Source organism: Alligator mississippiensis, chromosome 2, assembly GCF_030867095.1.
Source record: "Alligator mississippiensis isolate rAllMis1 chromosome 2, rAllMis1, whole genome shotgun sequence".
NCBI lineage: Eukaryota > Metazoa > Chordata > Crocodylia > Alligatoridae > Alligator > Alligator mississippiensis.
Genome location: NC_081825.1, coordinates 72728652 through 72749275, shown reverse-complemented (window position 1 = coordinate 72749275; position 20624 = coordinate 72728652). Strand labels below are relative to the sequence as shown.

Below are 20624 nucleotides of genomic sequence, written 5' to 3'. Positions count from 1 at the left end.
GGGTGCTATGGAAGTGCTCAATATTAATTACTTCATCAAAACTATCAGAAGGTGGTGGAGTGGAGGTAACAGAGCATGTTTCCCTTAACCCCAAAGTCTGTGAAACCTTCCCCATGCTAGCTTTGTGTAATTCAGGCTCCATAGATCCTGCTGCTTTATCTGACTGTATGAGGGAGCTTCTCCCAGCAGATAGAGCCTAAGTTAATACCACACTACACTCTTTGCAGAGATTACAGAGTACGGACAGAGCAGGGGCAAAGCCAGGAATCACAGTACCGGGAAGGGTAGATGGATCAAGGTGTAGAATGAGAGGAGTTGTACTTCTTGCAGGTGTCCTGGAATCTGTTTCTTACAGATCCTTAGATATGTCAGGGTTGTCTTCATTTCCTGTTCCATCTATACATCCCCAAATCCTTTCCAGTGAGGGCAGAATACAATAAATTGAAACTTATAAATAATAAGATTTAAAATAAAATGTTATTATAAATAAGACTTTAGAATAAATGTATTATAAAGTTCTTCAAATGTTTTACATGAAGTTAATGATCAAGGCTAGATTAAGACTCTAGCACACATGGGCACATCTACATGAGACGTTTACTGCACAGTTGACTAATTAACTGTGCAGTAAACTATAAGTACTACCTTGCTGCAGAGTTTTTGTGTCCAGCAGTGTAGGTGCAGATGCTCCCCCAGCAGGGTGCTTCAGCATGGGGCTAACTGACGGCAGCCTGGGTTGGCTGCTCTGGCTGGGCTCCATGTGCTGCGAAGCAGCTGGCTTCAGCTTGGGGGCAGTCTGCCAACTACCCAACACTGAAACACCCTTGTGCCTCAGCCAGCCCCTCTGCAGCACATGGAGCCTACTCGGAGCAGCCCTGGGTTGGCAGGCTGATCCCTGGGGTCCCCTGCAGGCCTGGGATGCTCCAACTTGGCTTCACATGCTATGCACAAATAAACTCTGGAGCATATTGCTCTGGAGTTTATTCATGTGCTTTAATCACATCTGTAGACATGCCCCATGACACTTATGCCTTTTGAAACTGCTCCTTATCTGGAGTGGCAGCAGCAGAGGTCCTTGTCCATTCCATGGTGGTGGAGGTACTTGCATGAAGGGCACACTTTTTCCTGCCAGGAGTGAAAACATCCCCCAAGAAGAAGCAAGAATGGCAGCAGAGACTTCCTACACCTCAGTAGCTTATGTGTATCAGCTTGAGGTTGGTGCTGGTGATGCCCCTCAGATGTCCACTTCGGGGTTAACCCCACTTCCTTCTTCCCCTGTTAAAATTATTGGGGCAGTTCATATCTCACAGCTGTCATTTTAGAGCATTATTTTCAGTTTTTTAAATCCAAGAACCTAACATTTTCTCACCCACATACTTTGTTCTGTTACAGCATGTAACATTTAGGTTGTAGATACACTTTTCGTTTCTTATGTAAGTGTAGAAATGTGGGACCATAACTATATTAGTCAAGAAAAAAATATTTCTCTCTCTGTCCCCCGCATGCATAGGCAAACATTCCTGTTTTGTTTTACGTGAGCTCAGACACGTGAAGGTGGCTTTTATCATAAATACATGGAAATAAAATTGGAAGGGACTTCAAGGGATTCCAATCTGGCCCAGCCCCCTGAATGAGTACAGGAATACTGCTCCAAGGTCATCCTGATCTAATTCTTATCCATCTGCCTCTTGAAAAACCTCCACCAGCTTCCTGAGAATGCTTAAATACTCAGATATTTAGAGGGTTTTGATTACCTTAAAGCAAAAGCCAGATGGAGGTGTCCATCTTATTTTAAGCTATTCAAAGAATTTCTTTTCTTCATATTTTAAGATGGTGCTATTAAATGGTCATAAGAACTAGGTTTTAATATTTATAAAAATAATCCTTAAAAGTGAATTAAATGGTATATTTTGGGGGTACTTTTCAGAGATGGGGAGTATTTGGGGGAGGTTTGTTTATTTTTTCCTTAGCAACATATTTCTGGTTACAGTGAAATTTGGCACATATTTCGTAAAAGTTCAAATCCATTTTTACAATTCTGGAGCCAAATTTTAAAAAATTGTATGGGGAAAAATATTTCTCATCACCATTATTGTGTGATGGTCTCCTACAATCTGACCATTAAAGCATTATTGAATGATTCTCATTTATATAGTTTGTAACAAGTTTTTGAATGAAGATCGCTACAACTACATACTAGAGCTTGAAACTGGCCTTCTGTTTATAAATCAGTTTTCACTGTTCTTCAGCTTCTTTGACCATGCGCCTAGATGCACCTTAAAATGTTATGCCTAGATAGAAATTCTTTGCAGAGTTTGACACAAATCTATTATAGCATTTGGAAACGTGAAAGAAAGGGCATTTCATTTTAACATTTCCTTTTGGCCAGGTACGGACATTACACTTTTACTGGTACAAATGATCGGAAACCAGTCTATATCTGTAACAGAACAGAAATTTGGCACACAAAACCAGTCTCTACCCATAACAGAACAGAAGTTTGGTGCACACAGACTGGTTTAAAAATGGCAGAACCTGGTGTAAGTTTTGCTCCCCTGCTGCCCACCAAAGGGCAAATGTGGTCTGTTCACTGTCAATCTAAACTACACCACTTACAGAAAACTGTGTAACTTAGATCAGTTCCACCTAAGGCTTTTTGCACATCTGTACCTAGCCTTTATGTTTCTCATGAAGCCAAGACTGTCTGGGTCAAATTATATGCTAGGGTACAGGGCAGTGCTCAGATGGTGAGGATGGTAGTTGAAATAGATAGTGAGGGATGATGCGGTATTACTGTTTAACATCAGAAGTAAAAAAGTGAATTCCTAAATCAAGTTATTTTCCTACTCAGTGGGTTTCTGCTGAACGTATGAAACAAATCTGGGACTCTAACAGTATCCAGAGACCCTAAACTACAGAAACAATATGAGGTGGTGTGACCTGAAAAAAGTGACCCTAGCTCAAAACATCCTTTTTACATGGTAGAGCTCTCACTATGCATATTCAAAGGAAATAGGTGGACTATAAATTTAAGTAGCTCTGGGTTGCTAAAACCTGTTCTTTTAAATTATATATTAAAAGTTGATTTAAACTTTTTTTCACTGTAATAATAGCAAAAATGTGAATATTCACCCCTCAAACATTGCATCACTTGTTCATACTCCAAACTTTACAAGACTCTCACTGTCTTCTGTTTCCCATATCTTTGCCCCTTACCCAGTCATTATATGCATTCACATGGACACACTCACAACAGACCCGGTTTAGATAAAGGACAAAGGAAAAAGCTGAGCTAATGAAAGGATTAGCTTCAGATTTTTCTTTGCTGAAAGGTGGTTATACTGGAAGGAATCAGTGTAGCACTCACAAGGAAAAAAGACAATATATTTACACAAACTTTAAGAGAAATGCATATTAGAGCATGTAGCCCTGAAGGAGGGATTCAAAATTAAGCTTACATTCATGGGGAAAAAGGAAAATTTGAAAAGAAAAGCAAAAGAGTACCAAGCTAGGATATGTCATAAGGTACATGTCTGGCTTTATATCATCCATTCAGTTAGAACTTCTATTTTGTTTCCCTCTAGGGCAGTTTTTACAATACTTCATGGCTGTCATGAGGTATGGTCCGATGGAGAAAAAAGGTAATACAAGTCTTGTACCGCAAATTAATAATTAGACATTTGTAAGGGTAAATTCATCCTGTATGCAGAACCTTAAAAGGAACAAATTTTGCTGTTAGGAAGTCTGATGCTATCGGCAGGCACATAGCTGTTTCTGTTTCTCAAGCACTGCTTGAGTGGCAGCTTTTAAACAAATATCTGAGTGTGGCAGTTTACAAAATCAGATTGCGTACTGTGTTTCCTTCTCTGGACCCTAATTAGGAATGCATTACTTTGTGAATGAATAGTGCTGCATCTTGTTTGTTTGAAAAAACAATTATGCCAAACTAGCAACGTGTGACAGGCAGCACAAGATGAAGACTGTACTCTATTTTGGTCCTAGTGAAGTGTAGTTCTTTCAGTTCGCTAAGGGAAGTGTGGGAGAAGCAAAGATCAAGAGATTCCATAAGAGAAAAAGAGAAAGATAAGATTGCAATATAGAGATTGTAACATCACAGTAAAAAGGGACAAAAGGAAAGATTAGGGAGAAAAAAGGAGGAATGATGTGATGAGTAAAGGGAAAAACATGAGAAAAAATATTACAGAACTGAGGAGATGAGATGGGGAAAAAAGTGGTTTAGAAGAAAGGGAAGATTTTTATAAAGGGTAAAGGGAAGAAAACCAAAATGAAAGCGTACGAATATATAACACCAAATCAAAGAGAAGATGTGTAAACACAGGTATAGCCTATTATTGGGTTGTCAGTCTTCATTCTTCAACAGAAGGCAACATGATTTCTGGCCCATTGGCAAGCAACAGTCTCTGCAGGTGCAGCTTTGAAAACTCCTGTTGTTCAGTAAATATGTTGTGGAAGGTACATGACAAAATGGACAGGTATCACATCTACTGTCCATTCTTTCCTCTCTCTCTCCTCTGTTTAATACCCTGTACGTTATAAAAAAAAAGTATGACGGTTCGGAAACAAGAGACAGATACTCAGTAAGCTCCGCTTATTTTTTCCCTTTGCCTTGCTTCTATTTGTTATTATAGGCTCTTGCTATTTAATCTTTTTTTTTCAGTGATGACACCTGAACTCCGTCTCAACCTGAGCACCAAATGTTTGGAACTGTCCTTGCCACAGCAGATGGAATCAAAGGCCTCAGTTATTCTCCCTCTGTGTAAGGGACCCAGTGAAATGTGGTTAAGCTATGGTAGTTCAGCTTTTATATACTGCAGGATAAGAGTGGGCACATACAATTTGCCACAGTGTAGCTGAGGTGAAGCATGTCCCTGCACCCTTTTATTTTAATTTGTTCATTTCTGCATACCCTTAAATTCTGACCCTGTTTATTGTAAGAGAGTTTCTCAGATGGGCAATGGGTGAAAGAGTAAGCACGGGGACCTCCCGTAAATAGGGACCTACTCAAATCGTGATTTCATGGATTGTGCAGAAATTGCAAAATTGGGCAATCTCCACAAAATCTTCTGGTGTGGGGAGGTGGAACTTACTAAAAATAAAAGGCTGGCTCCATAGTGGGAGCCAGCAGTCCTTCCAGCTGTGCAGCCCAGCATGAAGGCACCTGCATGAAGGCAAGCATGCAAGATAGCTGCTGCCCCTTGCCTCTGGAGGAGAGGGTTGCCTCTCATGTGGCCCTGCTCCTCTCCACCAGTCACTGGGGGAGGGGGAAAGGAGGAGGAATGGACAGGGCCACTGGGATCCTTCAGCCAATCAGAGGCTGGGCCACCACAATAAGCCTGTGAAAATGGCAGCTGGCCCCGTAATCTGTTCATGAAATTGGCCAGCCGCCACCTTGGGTTGGGTAGTCCCCTATCCAGGAGGAAGGCAGGGGTCACTGAGGACTCTTATTAAACAATGCTAACAATCCCTATCTGGCTTTGCATTTTAACAGACAAAATGACTCCATTCATCCCATATGAGCACTTTCTCTATGATTCTTATCTATACAGTACTCTGAGAATTAAAGAGATAAAAATTTTACTTGCCATTTGGTGCAGAGGATTTGTTCTTGTCCATATTTTGTATACAGACTTTAACTTAGTTTCTACTTTATTGGAATACACAATATATTGAACATATACTCACCATCGTAGGGTTACTACAGCTATTCTTTTATAGCCTTTTACATTTCTGAGAGTTGAAAAGCCAAAACTCTGCCCCTGGACCAGTACAGTCAGAGTAAGGCTACTGATCATGTAAAATTCCACCCTCTGTAAGCTTGAATGACTCTTTGAGCAATGAATTCTTTTACAATATTTAAAAAATGTAGTGTCACTCCGTATCTGGCACCAGCTGAGTAGAGTTTTCACGGAAAACCTGTGTAGTGCATACGCTATCTTCAGGAGATCTATTGAGGATGACACATAGATGATGAGCTTTGATTTTTTTTTTTAAACTTTTTGTGTATGCTACATGTAGTATTTGACTAGGATTATGAAAATTAAAAATAACTGGACTGGAGCTGAATTAATTCAAATGATCTCTCAGCTGGTGACTGGAGAGGAAGAAAAAAAGTGATGCTTGCAAAAATGCTTTGAAATGACTGCTGATAATGCAGTATATTTCAGGGCCAACATGATAAACAGTATTTTATTATGAGGACATGGTTGTACACGGTAATTTACAGACGCATAAAAATAGAAAAATCCCTGTACTGATCAGCTATCTGAACTAGATAAAAATATTACAAAAATGATCATGACTGGTAGGGGAACTAGGAAATGTAAGAACTGGCAGTAAATAAATGAGACAAAGTAATAGAGAAATCAATTCTGTGGGGGGAGGATTGTTTTTTTCCCCCCCAAAATGGCACTGTGTTGTTTTGTATATGTCTTGTCAGTTGTATTTTCATTTATTTTTCTAAATTCATTTATATTTCTTTCTTTGGTGGATTATTGGGTATTCCCTGGAGGAGATGGTTACATATCAGACAGATGGAAGAAGGCACACTACAGAGAGCACAGGAACGCAAATAGAAAGATTAAGAGTAGGAAAAATGGGAAGTAGAACTAAATTTAAAGCAGAGTTGTAAGTTAGAACACTGGTGCAGATTTGAATATGAATCTGAACTCTGTTTTTAACCATTAGTGACCTGGAACCTGCCTGCTTGAAACTTAGGTTGTCCCATTCTGCCACAGTTGGTATCAGTAGAAATGAAGCTAGAGTTCCTTTCAGTTTATAAGTCCGATAATTTTTAGCTAGTTGTTCTCTCTGAGGGCTCTTTAGCTTGCGAGTTCATTACCTCTCCAGTCCAAAATAGTTTAAATTCATGGCAGGCACATAATAAAAGTTAATTGAGGCTTCTGATGAGCATTGTACTGTATGAAAAATGGGAGGAATTGTTTGTTTCCTGGAACTTCTTTTCCTGGAACACGTATCTAGCTATTTCTGGTATATGGTGGACTTACCTTGTATTTAGGATTTGTCATTTTAAGTGAATGTTTTTGTACTGATATTAAACAGCTGCAAACTAGGAAGCAGAGTTTTGTAATCAAGGAGGCGTAAGACCTGCATGCTATGGTAATCACCTGCAGAGATTATACTTTTCCGTAGCCAATATTTGTTATCTGTGATGTATGTGGTAGTGGTGTCTCTGAATATCTTACGTAGCTAAGAACAGTTACATATCTGATATACAAGTACAGCAGGTTTCCACTTTTGAAAAAAAACAGCATTTCCCAACAGTATCTAACATAATGTCATTACTTCACTGTGCTTAGAGTTTGTTTGTCCATATGTAGTAATAAAATTTTACCTACAGTTAATTTAAAAAGTTACATAAAGGTCTACCAATATCACTGTATGTTGTACCATTTACGTACATCTCCACTGAGGATCATACTGGTGTTTAACTATATCAATTTCTAAACCAACATGCAGAGTATAAATTGTACGTAGACCATCCCTTAAAATAGAAAGTAACTGCTGTATCTCAAATAAGTCACACTAACTGTTGGCAAATGCTGACTTTTTTTTTTAACAACAATCAATTGTACGGACCTTTGTAAGTTAATTTAGAGTTATGACCTTGATTTTCTTTTGCCTTTTGACTGGCCAAATGTACAGTGTCAGCAGTCCTTAAATTATCTTGGTTGTGAATATCAATTTGCAGCTAAGTATTATGTTTATGGTGGAATGGTAGTAGCTACTCTATAGTTAAGGTTTAAGCTAATGTCCCATCATTATGAATTATATTTAACCCCCCACTCCATTCTTGCATACGCCACATCCTATATCACAGGGTTGTTGGTTGTAGCTGTGTTGGTCTAAGGCAGGTTCTTGCAAAGAACCTTTCCCCAACTATTTAGTTGGTCCAATAAAAGAGATCATCATCCCATGTCACATACATTCTTTCTGGGATCTTTAGAAAACTGATTAAGAAGCATTTCTGCAAGCAATTTTTTTTTCCCAACTTTTTCCCCAAATCAGATATTTGGCTACTGCCTCCAAATTTGTTTCACTTTTATGGCTTTCAGCAGGTACCAGTTAGTATTTCAGGGGTTAAATGAGGGAATTACAAAGATATATAATAAAGGGAGCCCATGATGGAGTGTAAGCACATAATACTGAAGTCATTGAGGAAAGAGTAAGTTGGAAGCTCATTAGAGCAGTGGGAGGGAGATCTTCCTTCTATTTATAGCTTTTATCGAGCTCTTGGTTTAAGCTCACCTGTTCAATCTTAATTTTAATATTTAATTGCCTGTAGGAAAAATCCCTTCATTCTCCTCTACTGTCCAGTGCTGTCATACCCCGACTGCATATCTTTGCCCTCTGGATCAACTTAATATTTATTTCATAATTTATTTTTTAATACTTGGGCTCTTTTTAAAAGATGTAGAATTTTTGTGGAGAATGTGGTATTATTGCTTTTATGGTGTTAGTTGCGCTTCACTGGCAAACATGCACATCAACTCTTAAAATTATTTGTTATATTGAAAACTCTACAGGAGACAACCATCCTGTCATGGTTTCAGGCAACAATTCCATTTAGTTCCAAAATCAATGTTTTGGCATCATTTGTATGATACCAAGTGTAATTATGGGGTGGGAAGGATCTAACAAGTAGGCAGATATTATGGAATTCCTGTAACTGGATCTCATACAAAATGTGTAAGTGTATCTCTGTACAAAGTCAAATTATGGCTGTACCACCAAAAAAAGAAAGAAAAAAGAAAAAGAAGCTCTATGTTAAGGAAGGAGAGAGGCCTCAAACAGTCTTTCCTACACAACACTTCTGTGCAAGGACAACTATAATTTAGCTTCCTGAATGCAAAGAGGTTCTCTAGCAACTAGAAAGGTCAATACTTGGAGATGCATGACCATGGCCCCACCCACTTTCGTGCTGACCAGCAGTTATACATTGCATTGGAGGGATCATGCTGTATCCTAATTCAACAGGCATAGTAACTGTTGCTAGTGAGCGTGTCCCCACAGTATATTGAGAGGTATTACGAGATTCCTGGCATCTCTAAACACAACGTGCATCACTGAAGTCAAGGGCAGTTTTGTCTCTCAGTGCACCTCTCCCCTTTCCTTCTCATTCCAAAAGCGCCATTCAGGTTTTTAGAGCCTACACTGTGCATGTGTACTGTAAAAACATACACATTCATGGATTGCATATAAAATGATTATTTTAAAATGCATATTATGTATCAAGGTCAAACTTTGGCTACCCTTTAGAAAAGTTGAACCCCTGGATCCATATGCAGACTATTTACATAGACTCATGACTTTTGGAAACCACATTTGACAATGCTGACCCAGGTGCAAAACATATCAAACCAAGAGAATAGTTCACCTCCTCCAGTAGGTATATTGAAACACTAATTACTAACTAACAAAATAAGTGTTGCTACAGCTTCTACATTGACCTAATGCTGTAATTTTTTTTTGCCTTTTTTGCTTATCTTATTGTTTCTACTTTCACTAAAATTAATAAACTTCATGTAGCATGACTGTATTTAAGCAGGCAAGAGACACCATTGATATGTCCACTGATTCATCCTACTTATAACTTTCATACGCTTCACTTGCCACTGTGAATATTTAAGGTTGTTATATTTACCTCCCCCAGCTGCATTTTAGTTCAGATTCACAACTGAACTATAAGTGCTGTTTGATTTGTAGCTAATCGTAGCAACTAGTTTTCATTATTTATGAATGTCACTGTCAGAATCCATTTACAGTTCTGACCGAGATTAAACTGATTGCAACAACTGATATGACCACAACAATAAAGTAATTAACTGGCACATTAAAAACCTGTCAAGGTCTGGGGGCATTAACTCTCACCGTTTTGGAAAATGTTCATTCTTCTGAGACTGCCAATCTCTTATTTGTAATAGGTTTCCTTTTTCATTGCATTACCTATTTTATAGTCTTGTTAACATATACTTTGTACATTCAAAAGAAAAATGACTAAGGAAAATCAAGAGCTCTGTCAGAATATATATACCTGTATTCTGACAGAGCTCTACACATGCACACATCTTCCATGAACCAGTACACCCAAATATTTTACTTTGTTCCTAGACTTTAGAGACCAGCATTGCTATGAAACAGCTGGGAGCAGGGGTAGCAGAGTATTCTGGGTATTCACATGCAAATGAACATGTCAAGTGTCTATATATTATAAAATGTGTCTGAAGATTTCAGACATAAAAGCAGGATGAAGACATAGTCATTAAAAACAGCAGTAATTTTTTGAGTGTCACATAATTTAAACACTTTAAGTTATTGAAGTGTCATGAGTTTATTACACCTAATTTATTAATACAATCATTGGGGATTCATGTATGTGTCTCTTGCTCTGCCCTCGCCTCCCAAACATAGGCTACAAATGTATTTTTAAATATATTGGCCTGGTTTCATCAGTAAAATACCAAGAATAGGGACCAAAAAGGGGAGTGTGGAAAAGGCGATCAATTTCATCAAGCGTTGAAGACTTTCATACAATGGTTGAAGGAAAAAGTGCGTTTTTATTTGTCTTGGGTGTTGAAAGGCAGAAAGATTTCATAAAGACCAATGAGCCCCTAGTCCCATTTAATGAACACTGTTTTACTCCTGAGGGAAGCCTTTCTCTGGCCATGACAAGTGACATCTGGATGGGAAACTATTCTGTTGTTTAGGATTTTATCCCAGACAGAAGGAGATAATCCTAACAAATACTTGTTATTGCTTTCACACATTTGTAAAGCAAAGAGATCTGTCATTTATATTTAATCCTTATTATATGCTGAACTGGCCTTTTTTAGTTTACAGGTCACGTTATGTTTCTTTCCTACCTTAGAACACTTCTAATGTGCTTAAACAGCTGACAAAGAAGTGCTAAGATAGAGAGAGTAAAAAGGAGGACTGCAAAATGGTATAGACAAAAGAATCTGCTTGATCATAACACGTGGAGTTTTGATAAAAGTTTATGTGATACCTGAGAACCTTGTACATGGTAAGAGTTTTTATTTTTACATTTTAAAAAAATTCTCACTTTTTGTTATCTTTTTTTCCCCTAATCAGGACAGAATTTTACCCTAAGGCAGTTAGGAGTTTGTGAACCAGCAACTCGTCGAGGACTGGCATTTTGTGCGGAAATGGGGCTCCCCCACAGAGGTTACTCTATCAGTGCAGGGTCAGATGCTGATACTGAAAATGAAGGAGTGATGTCTCCAGAGCATGCCATGAGACTTTGGGGCAGGGGGGTCAAATCAGGGCGCAGTTCCTGTCTATCAAGCCGTTCCAACTCAGCCCTCACTCTGACTGATACCGAACATGAAAACAAGTCCGACAGTGAGAATGGTAAGTTCACTGTGTATAAGTATAATTCAACATTTTATTTTCTGTTTGGTTGCTAGTTGATATATTCAAATACAGTAACATTTAAGGAATGACCTTGGATAATGTTTTTTTTTTCTGAAAAAATCAATATTCGGTATCTAGTAAATGAATTATGCAAACAGTGTATATTATGTTTAAGCTTTAATTTTGAAGAAAAGTTTAATCTCGCACCAGAAAAGATTAGCTTTGACTTATCTCAGACCATGTCACCTGTTATCCTCTGTAGAGTAGCAAAGCAAGTGATGATAAAGTTTATCCCCAAGGCCAGCTTGCAATCAAAGATGTCTTTGTAAATTCCTCTTGAAGACACCTCAAAGAAGTTGCAGAATCTTAGAATGGATGAGTGAGCACACAGAATAGTTTATTAACAGGGCTCAAGTGATTGAAGAACAAATTTGATCATGCTTTAAACTTGCTAGCTGATGAGAGCAATTGAAATCATCCTAAAGAGGGGAGTGTGGCCTTTTATGTGCCTTGGGGACTGGATTACTGTGCAATTAAAATCCACAAAAATCTAAACAGCAACCATGCATGTTGTAGGGATAGCACTCTTTATGTTCAAAAGTTTTAGTTTAGATGCATGAACATAGTATAATAAAGCTTTTTTAAAAGAAAAACTTTTAAAAATCCTAACCCGAATTTTAGGTGCTTGACTAGGACCTAAAATAATATTAATGTTTAAGTCTACCACACATTAGAAGAAAACACATTACCTTTAGCGTTCTTATGCTAGGTTTTTTTTCCTCTTTTGTTTGTTAGGATTTTTAGCAACACCAAAATCAAAAGAAGCTATTTCATTAATGACTTGCTATATCAAAAATATAAAGGGGAAAAGGAAGGAGCTGGTGAAAGTATTGACTAAAATGTAAACTAGAAAGGTAGCTATTTGACTGGATTTTTAAAATTAATCTACTAAACTTGTCAGCTCAGTTCTGCGATAGCAGAGATAATTGTATTGTTATCTTTCCAGTCACAGCTATATTGCACTTTGGCAGCTAGCAGTTTTTGTATCTTAGCATTCTTTTGCAAAAAATCGTCTGTCTACATTTTAAGCTAAAAGCCACAGTAAGTTCTTATTGTACCCATTTACCATGGTTCCTTCAGTGCTATAAAAAGGAAATGGAATCAAAATTTTCTTTATATTCATGATGAGTAATGTTTCCCTTGTGATTCACAGTCTCCTATACCTCACTTACAAAATATACATTGTACTGCAGAGGATGCCAGGCAGGGCTTTCATATCCTTTCTTTGTCAAACAAGAACATGAATACAAGCAAAGCAGGTGGGGAGGGGAGGATAGTCAACTGGGATCCTGCTCTACATAAGAGTTTTGAAGCAACTGTTTGTGAGGAAGGCTTCATGTCTCAAACTGAGGAAAGGAGACTTTCTTTGTGGGATGCCTGTCCTATTTTTGATGTGCCCAAATGAAAGTTAGCTCGCATGAGCTGGTCTTGTTGGTTTATAGTATGTGTAGAACATAGGTAAGGCAACCCAGTGATTTCCCTGAAAGTTGGCTCATGCTTCTGGAACTCATGCCATCTGGTGGGCTTTCAAAGCCTCACTTTAATTAACTTCAGTTTGGCATACAGTGCCCCTCTAGGTAGCCAGGTCTTCACTTAAGTCCTGGGGTGCTCAACCCCTGCCTTGCTATGTGATCTGGCCCATGGTGTCTTATCATCTGGCCTAGAGGGCTGTCCACGGGTCTAGAAATTTGGCAGCAGGGGAGCAGTGCCACCACTCCCCTGCTGCCAAATGTCCAGACCCATGGGAAGCCCTAGGCTTTACATGCTGGATCAGGTTCCACATCCCCGCACACCGGACTGGGTGGGGGCAGGGGTGGCACCAGGCCCCAAGGCACAATCCTAATGTGGTGTGCCAGGAGGCAGTGGCACCAAGCCCCTGGTCTCCAATCCTGGTATGCAGGGCAGGGAGGGGCAGTGCTGGGCCCCAGGACTTGATTTGGTCTGTGAGCCTGCCAAGTGCCACTCATCTGGCTCATGGGCCAAAAGGTTGAGTACCACTGATTTGGTCCAAAAGCTTATGACCACCAATGCTACCATACCATAACACCATTGGCATAACACCAATGCTATTACTTTAAAAACTAAGTAACTGTTTGTCCAGTTTTTTAAAGCCTTACATAACATTTGATTGAATTCCGTCAATATTAGAGTAGATTCTCATTCTCTTGTTCCCTCCTCCATGTATTTAAAATTGGAATTGTGTTTTATTTTTAATATGTGAAATAACTGAATACATTAGGAAAACATATTATCCAGCATTGGTAACATTATGCAAGCAGAGTGTCTGATGATCTTGATACCACTTCAAAGAATAGTTTAGTCACTAAAAGGGATTAGAGTTGATTTATTTATTGATAGGGAGGCCAACAGTCCAACTTAAAGACAGTACCAGGGCTGCTGTGAGGCTAATGAAATTTTGATGGCATAGATGTCCCCTGGGGTAAAAGAACATATATCAGTCCGACCTTGTCACAGTTCTACATTTCAATGGAGATGCAATGGAAGTAGTGACACACGGAATCTTCTTTGTCACTTTACTCTCAATTTTTCTTCCACCAAATATGGAGGATGCAAATTGAAAGTATATTTTATAAAAACAGGGTAAATTCAATAGGCTAAATGCTCACCAGAGAATATAAAATGTAAATAGCGTTTAAATTAAAAGGGAAAGTAATTCGTAATCGTGGCATACATTGATTTTTCTTTTGTTGCAAACCTTGACTATGTTGCTTTCAGTGCAAATGCTAGCAATTCAATGATTTGTGCACTCCAATTAATAGCACTCCTAGTAAACTGTGGAAATATAACAAATAAATGTGATGAAGATCCCAAAGCTAAGCTAAAATTTACATCATGTCCTACATATTTCAGTCATCTTTACTAAAATATGTATGTCCCCACAGTATTATCAAAAGCCTCCTGACTGAATTCCAGTTGCCCTATTTTTCAGTCCTAAATGTGCATCTCTAGGCCTCATCAGGAGCAAGAACTTGCAATTATCAAGAAGTAGTCAGTCGTCCAGTTGACATTCTTTTATAAATCCCATTAAAGTCATTGGAACTACTCAGTGCTATGACCCATATAAGGATTTGTGAGCCAGATTTAAATATCAAATTACATGCAAAAAATATGTGTTTGGAGGCTTTCCCCTTTTTAAAGCTAGGGATTGGAGCTTGGTCTTCCTTCTCAGCTGTTCCTTCATTTTAACTTTGTACAAGCTGCTGCTTTGAAATTTTAATAGATGAGTGCTAAGGTAGTTTCCCCCCAGGAAGGCATCTCCAGTGTCTGTTGGCTAATGGTAATACCAAACCAGAGTCTTATCCACTGTGGTATTATAATACTCACAGGTCCATCCTATTAGAAGGTAATTTAAACATTGCAGAGCGGTTTACATAGTGGAATAAGTAATTCCCTAAAGACATTATTTTTGGCTTACCAAAGTCTTAGCAATATACCTGTTTCTAAGACCCCACTAATGCCACACTAATTCATGCATAGTATTGGGAGGATTAAGGGCTTTATTCAAAAAACAATGCTGTTAGACAATCAGGTTGCAGAATTTTAAGTATGGTGGTAGCATTTCTCTGAAAACGTTTTACCTGTTTTTCAGACAGAAGAGAAATGTATACTCATCTTACTGTCTTAGGTTTTTGCTGAATGCATAACAACAAGGAAAGATTTCTTTTTTATTTAATTAAACAAAAGTTTTTATTCAAGTTTTTCAAGTAACAGCTAGCTTACAGTTTGAGTCTCCATAGCAATGGACTCAACGCAACATACATGCATTTATTCATGTAATCTAAATGGTTGTGCCAGTGAAATATACATATTGTTTGCTTGCTCTACGGCTACAGCTTTGAAATTTCTGCAGCCTGTCTTTGTTAAGGCTATTAGTTAGGATTATTTTGTTTGTTGTTGTTTTTAAACTACTTGGGGAACAGTTTTTAAAATTAGAAAGTGTTATTGGATATGTCTACCTTTCAAATCACGGTTCAGCATAGGAGTACTCAAGAACCCATGCCTCTGAGAAGAAACATAAATTAGTGCCTGTGAAACTGCATCATGCCATTCCTAGAGTGCTTCAGGTTCCTGTCCTATGCTTTTGTGTAGAGCTAGCTTAGATATCTGTACACTACACTGCGCTGCAGTGCACTGCACTGTAGACCTATCAGGGGTAGACTCTCTGGTAGGATTATGGTAAAGACATCTTTTTTTTTGTTTAAAGGTTTTCCTTGGTAAATACTCTGAAATCTATGTCCTTACATGGACTGCCCCAGGATTTGGTGTCTCATGAGGATATAGTTAGTGATCTAAAAAGATGTCATTTGAACAAGTGGTTTCTGTGATGCAGTCCTCCCCTCCCCCAAGCAGCATTTCTTAATGTTGACAGATGCTATTAATGGTCTTTTGCTCAGACCTGGGCCCCAACAATGACTCTAATCACGCAGCAAAAGATCTTTTGATATTTCAGCTTAGTACAAGGCCCCTGCTGCCCCTTTGGGAATGCTACATTGAAAACAGGTCTGGTTAGGTGATGCCAAATAGACTTCAGTATGTATGCGCAGAAAGACTAGTCAGCCAGTATTCATATAGGCTGGGTGACTCAAGAGTGGGGGTGGGTCCTGTTGCTGTTGAGCCTGAGCTACACCCAGATCATCTCAATTGGAACACATCCATTGGCAGAAATCTGAGGGACACCTGAAGGCACATTGACAAAAGCAGTGTGTGGCAGAGGTAGGTTTTGTTTTGGGAAAATGTAATCTGAGTTTAGACAATAGATGGTTCAGATGTACTTAATCTAATTCCAAAAAAAGAGAAAAAATGCCACATATAACTGTTTGCGGTCTAGCCAAGGGGAAGAGGGAATTTAAGAAAAAGAAGGATTAGGAAGAAAGTGTTTTGGTGAGTAGAGAATGGTGGTCTGTGGGGAAGAGGAAAGGGCAGGGGGCGGGTCTCAGGTCAAGGAAAGGAGGAAGTGGAGGGGTAAAACATTAGGAGTGGGGAATTGGGTTGGCAACAGGAAGAACAGGGGTTTCAGGGACATTTCCAGGGCCACAACATTGCTTTCCTGTATGTTTGTCAGGATCGGTAAACCTAAATTGCTGTTTTTCTTGAACCTTGGGATAGGTGTGTCATTGATCCTTTGGACAGGGTGTGAGCCTTCCTCTCTGACCTCTGCGTAGAAAACAGGATCTAAGTCAGCCTCGCAATCTGAGGGAAGTTTGGAGTTCACTTGTGTGTTCACATGGCCTTGGGATATGGAGATTTGGGGAGAGAGTGGGGACTGAGGTCAGCACAAATTTTAAACTCTTTAAAGCAAGAAACAATTGTGGAATAAGGGCTTGGCAGAAGTGGCAGTTGGAAGGAAAATTGGATAGTCCAGTGGTATGGCTAGAAAGGCCTGACAGACAAGAGAGGAGAACTTGACAGGGATGAAGGCATGGGGCTATGATCAGCTGAACCGAAGCTTAGGTAACATAACAAGAAAGTGTAAAACCATTCAGTAAGTTGCTGTTTGTAGGCGCATCCCGACATGCAGGGGCATGCACTTGCAGTGGCAAAAAAGGAGCAGCACAAATTAGTGCTGCTACTTTGTGCTGCTGCACATTCCCCTCCACATGTGCTTTGGTGCAGGGCAAAATGCCCCACTTTGGGGAAATTACTGTTTCCCTGCTCCTGCGGGGAGCTGGAGGAGCTGGGTGAATTAAAGGAAGGGAGATGCTCTGATCAGGAGCCAGAGCATCTCCTGGGAGGACTGAGCTTTCATGTCTGTTAGCACGTGCTACTGTGGTGTGCACCGTGCTGCTTTTTTTCATAGTGTTTACATTAGGTATTTCCCTGTAGCAAATTTTTCCCCCATGCTGCAAATTTGCAGTTCAGGGCACATTTTAATGTGCTGGGTGTGCAGTTTGTGGCACCGCAAAGTGGTCTGCAGTACCACAAACTGCACATGCCTGCATATCTGGATTGGGCCTGTGAATGCAGAGCATGCCAGGAAGCAAGGAGCAACTTTTCATGCCAAAATACTGTGCTAAAAGCCTAATGGGACAGGAAGGAGAAGGTTTGCTCATAATGTCATCAAGGGGAAGACCAAGTACCCAGTTGTTCTGAATGGATTTAAAATTCCTGTAACTGATCTAATACCATGAGGATTTCAGGAAATAGATTTCTCTCTCTGGCCTGTCAGTAGCTCTGTACAAAAATTTCAAAACATGACCATTCTCCCTGTTCCATTGTAGCAAAGTGTAGAGAAGGGGGAGAACTGATTTGGAATCTCATACCAGCTGTGTCACCCACTGAAAAAAACTTGGGTTGGTCTTGGATTTGGGAAACCTAGCTTTGCCACTGGCTTGCTGGGTGACCATGAGTAAATCAGTGTACCTCTCCATGCCCCAGTTTCTCCATGTATAGAACACAAATCCAGTTTACTTCCTTTGTATGATACTTTGGAGATTACTGAAGAAAAAGTGCCATGCAAAAGCAAGGTGGTGGTATTGTCTCTCACCCTGGCAACATCCAACTTTAAACCCACAAGATACATATACCTGGCTAAAGATCCAAAAAGGTATTTAGATGCTTATCTGCTGCTTTAGGTGCCACTAACATACTCAAAGTCACCATTTAGTTGCTATTCAGGTCCTTAAATGTTTACCATAAACACCTAGATTTCTGACTCATTGGGCACGTCTACATGAGACACTGCATCACCATAACAACACGCTATGGCGATATATTATTGGTAGGCACAAACCGTGATGCTGCAGCTACTTCACCATAGCAATGCACTCCCTCACTATAGCGCGTTGCTGCAGTGACATAGCAGCTAAAAATAACGTGTGCCACCAGTACAGCTCAGTATGGGCTGTTACTGCACCGTCATTTAGTATTTCCCACGGTTCCAATTTGTACTCCTTTTGGAAGTACTAAATAATGGTGCAGTAACTACAGCATCATAGGGGCACGCATAGACACGCCCACTATGTACAAAGCCATCCTTAGCGTTGACGCTGCCCTAGCATGAATGAGTTCCTCAGAGCTATAACCTTGGTTTTCCAAAGCTGGATTCTCAAACTAAGAGTTCCCCCGCCCATCTGGTTAGTAGAAGCTGATTCTGTAAGTTTGTTCAGTGCTCGCTTAAACCAGACAAATACTACACAGAAGAAGGTGGGGAAAGGGGTGCAGCCTACAGGAGTCATTCTCAAGTTCTCAACCATGGTCTGGGGTGCCATGAGATCCTTTTAAAAAGTGCCACGGGGTGCTGTGCAGTATTATGATGATTAGGTCTGCAAACACCTACACATGATTCACAAGATAAACCTAGAGATTTCAAATAGGGATCGATAGTGTCAAAAATATTTTCATCTGCTGAGGTCTTTCTGAGTTCTTAGGAACAGAATTGCTCTACTTTTCCATAAACAAGAAATGAGTGAAAGCTAAGAGATGGTACTTTCTAAAAGGTTGAGAACCACTGGCCTACAGTAGAGTACCCATGTAGGATGTAGGAAACCTAGGCTTTTTTCAGTGCTCAGGAACAAGGCTTTACCTTAAATCTTGTACATGAATGACCTCATGGCAACTCTCTCTCTGATTAAATACTTAAATTGTATGAAGTGGAACAGGTTTCAACAGGGGAGAGTGAGAGAGACCTGCCTCTGCACAACCAGCAGCAGGGTGTGTAGGGCACTATCATGGGATGTTAGAGAGGCGGGTTTAATTCCTGGATCTGATTCAGGCAGAACAGGGATTTGAATCTTGGTCTTCCCTGTCCCAGATTGTTTATTTTATTGAACAAGAATACTTGACTTAAGCTGACAGCTACAAAAGAGAGAGTGCATAGCTGAGGATCCTGAAATAGAGGAAGGGGCTGTTTAGTCAGAGTGCTGAGTAGCCATTGTTAAGCCAGTTAGCTGCCTAGGTACCTATGCCTTGCTTTTTGTCCAGGTTTGACTTCTGGGTGATTCTTTACTCAGTTGTTTTCTGAGGACCCAGGGCAAGCAACTCAGCGGTGTGGATTCCAGTAGGCGTCCCACAGAGATGTGTTGCAGTGCCACATACCTTTGAGGATCTGGCTAACTTCTATTTTAAAAACAGCAAGAACAAAGCAATTTTATGTTTAAAAATAAGGAAACTTGGCAACCAGAAAGAGAGAGGAGTATCTACTCTGTTGCTTTGAGGTGTCCTGTCCTTCCAGAATGCGGAATTCACGTTCTGGAAGGACAAGAGGTTGGAGTGTTTCTCCAACCTCTGAAAATGGGGGAAATGCAGCCAGCCAGTACGTGCCAGCACAACCTTCAAGCTGCCCTCTGTGAGCAGATTATGCATATACTCATACTTTGCAGATAACGTACATCACTCACAGAATAGTGCACCTGACAACTGTAGCTGAGTTTAACTTCTGCTCATTGCTAAAGCAGACCTTATCTTTAGATAAGCTGTCCTAAACTACAGCTCCCAATGATTACTATGCAAATGTTAAATCTACTCCCCAAAAACAATCCCAAACTTGCAAAACATTACAGTCCCTTGACCTTCATTTACAACTCCTTCACTGCTTACTTGCAGCATTTCATTTAGTACTGTACTTAACCATGATTAACCACACAACTCTTGTGCCCAACCTTGTTGTCAGCCCTTGTGTGCTATTCTGTCGACACTGCCTCGCCCTGAAACGAGCCATATCAGGTACCTCAAGGTACGCATGCACTTCCTTTCTTTCGATTACACATGGAGGGCCAGAGCACCCTCATAGTCCCTGATCATAATCACAGTTTTGTTATACTCTCTAAACTAATCCCTAGACTACTTCGTATCACAGTCATAGTTCTGTCAAGCTGCTTGCTCCACTATTCAATACAGCTGAAATGAATGCAGCTGAAGTGCATGCAGGTAACTCCCGGTGGTGACTGTCAGCACTAAAAGGGCAGAGTTAACATTCTGTTGGTGTTTTCCTTAATTCTGTCTTTCCTGGTTTTCAGACATTTGAATGCCACTAAATTTGACATTCTGGAAAGGCATGAGACTCCAGATGGCAAGCTTAATTCTTCATTAGCCAAGGTTTTTTTGTTAGTGAAAGATTTTTAGAGTTGGTAAAAGCACAATTATGGATTTTTACCATGTTTATGGCTAAATGAAAAGCAAATCTCTGTGATTTC

The 20624-nt window shown here is 39.8% G+C and overlaps 1 protein-coding gene across 11 annotated transcripts in view; it reads left to right on the top strand.

Annotated features, from left to right (window-relative positions):
• TENM3 (teneurin transmembrane protein 3) overlaps positions 1 to 20624 on the top strand; it is a 604744-nt gene that overhangs the window by 150440 nt on the left and 433680 nt on the right. For 7 of the 11 annotated variants that reach the window (XM_019481354.2, XM_014594830.3, XM_014594833.3 and 4 more), the window contains exon 3: positions 11131 to 11409. The exons of the other annotated variants lie outside the window; for them this stretch is intronic. In XM_019481354.2, coding sequence (XP_019336899.2) covers positions 11131 to 11409 — 279 coding nt within the window. The remainder of the gene's footprint in view (positions 1 to 11130; positions 11410 to 20624) is intronic. 11 annotated transcript variants of the gene reach the window in all.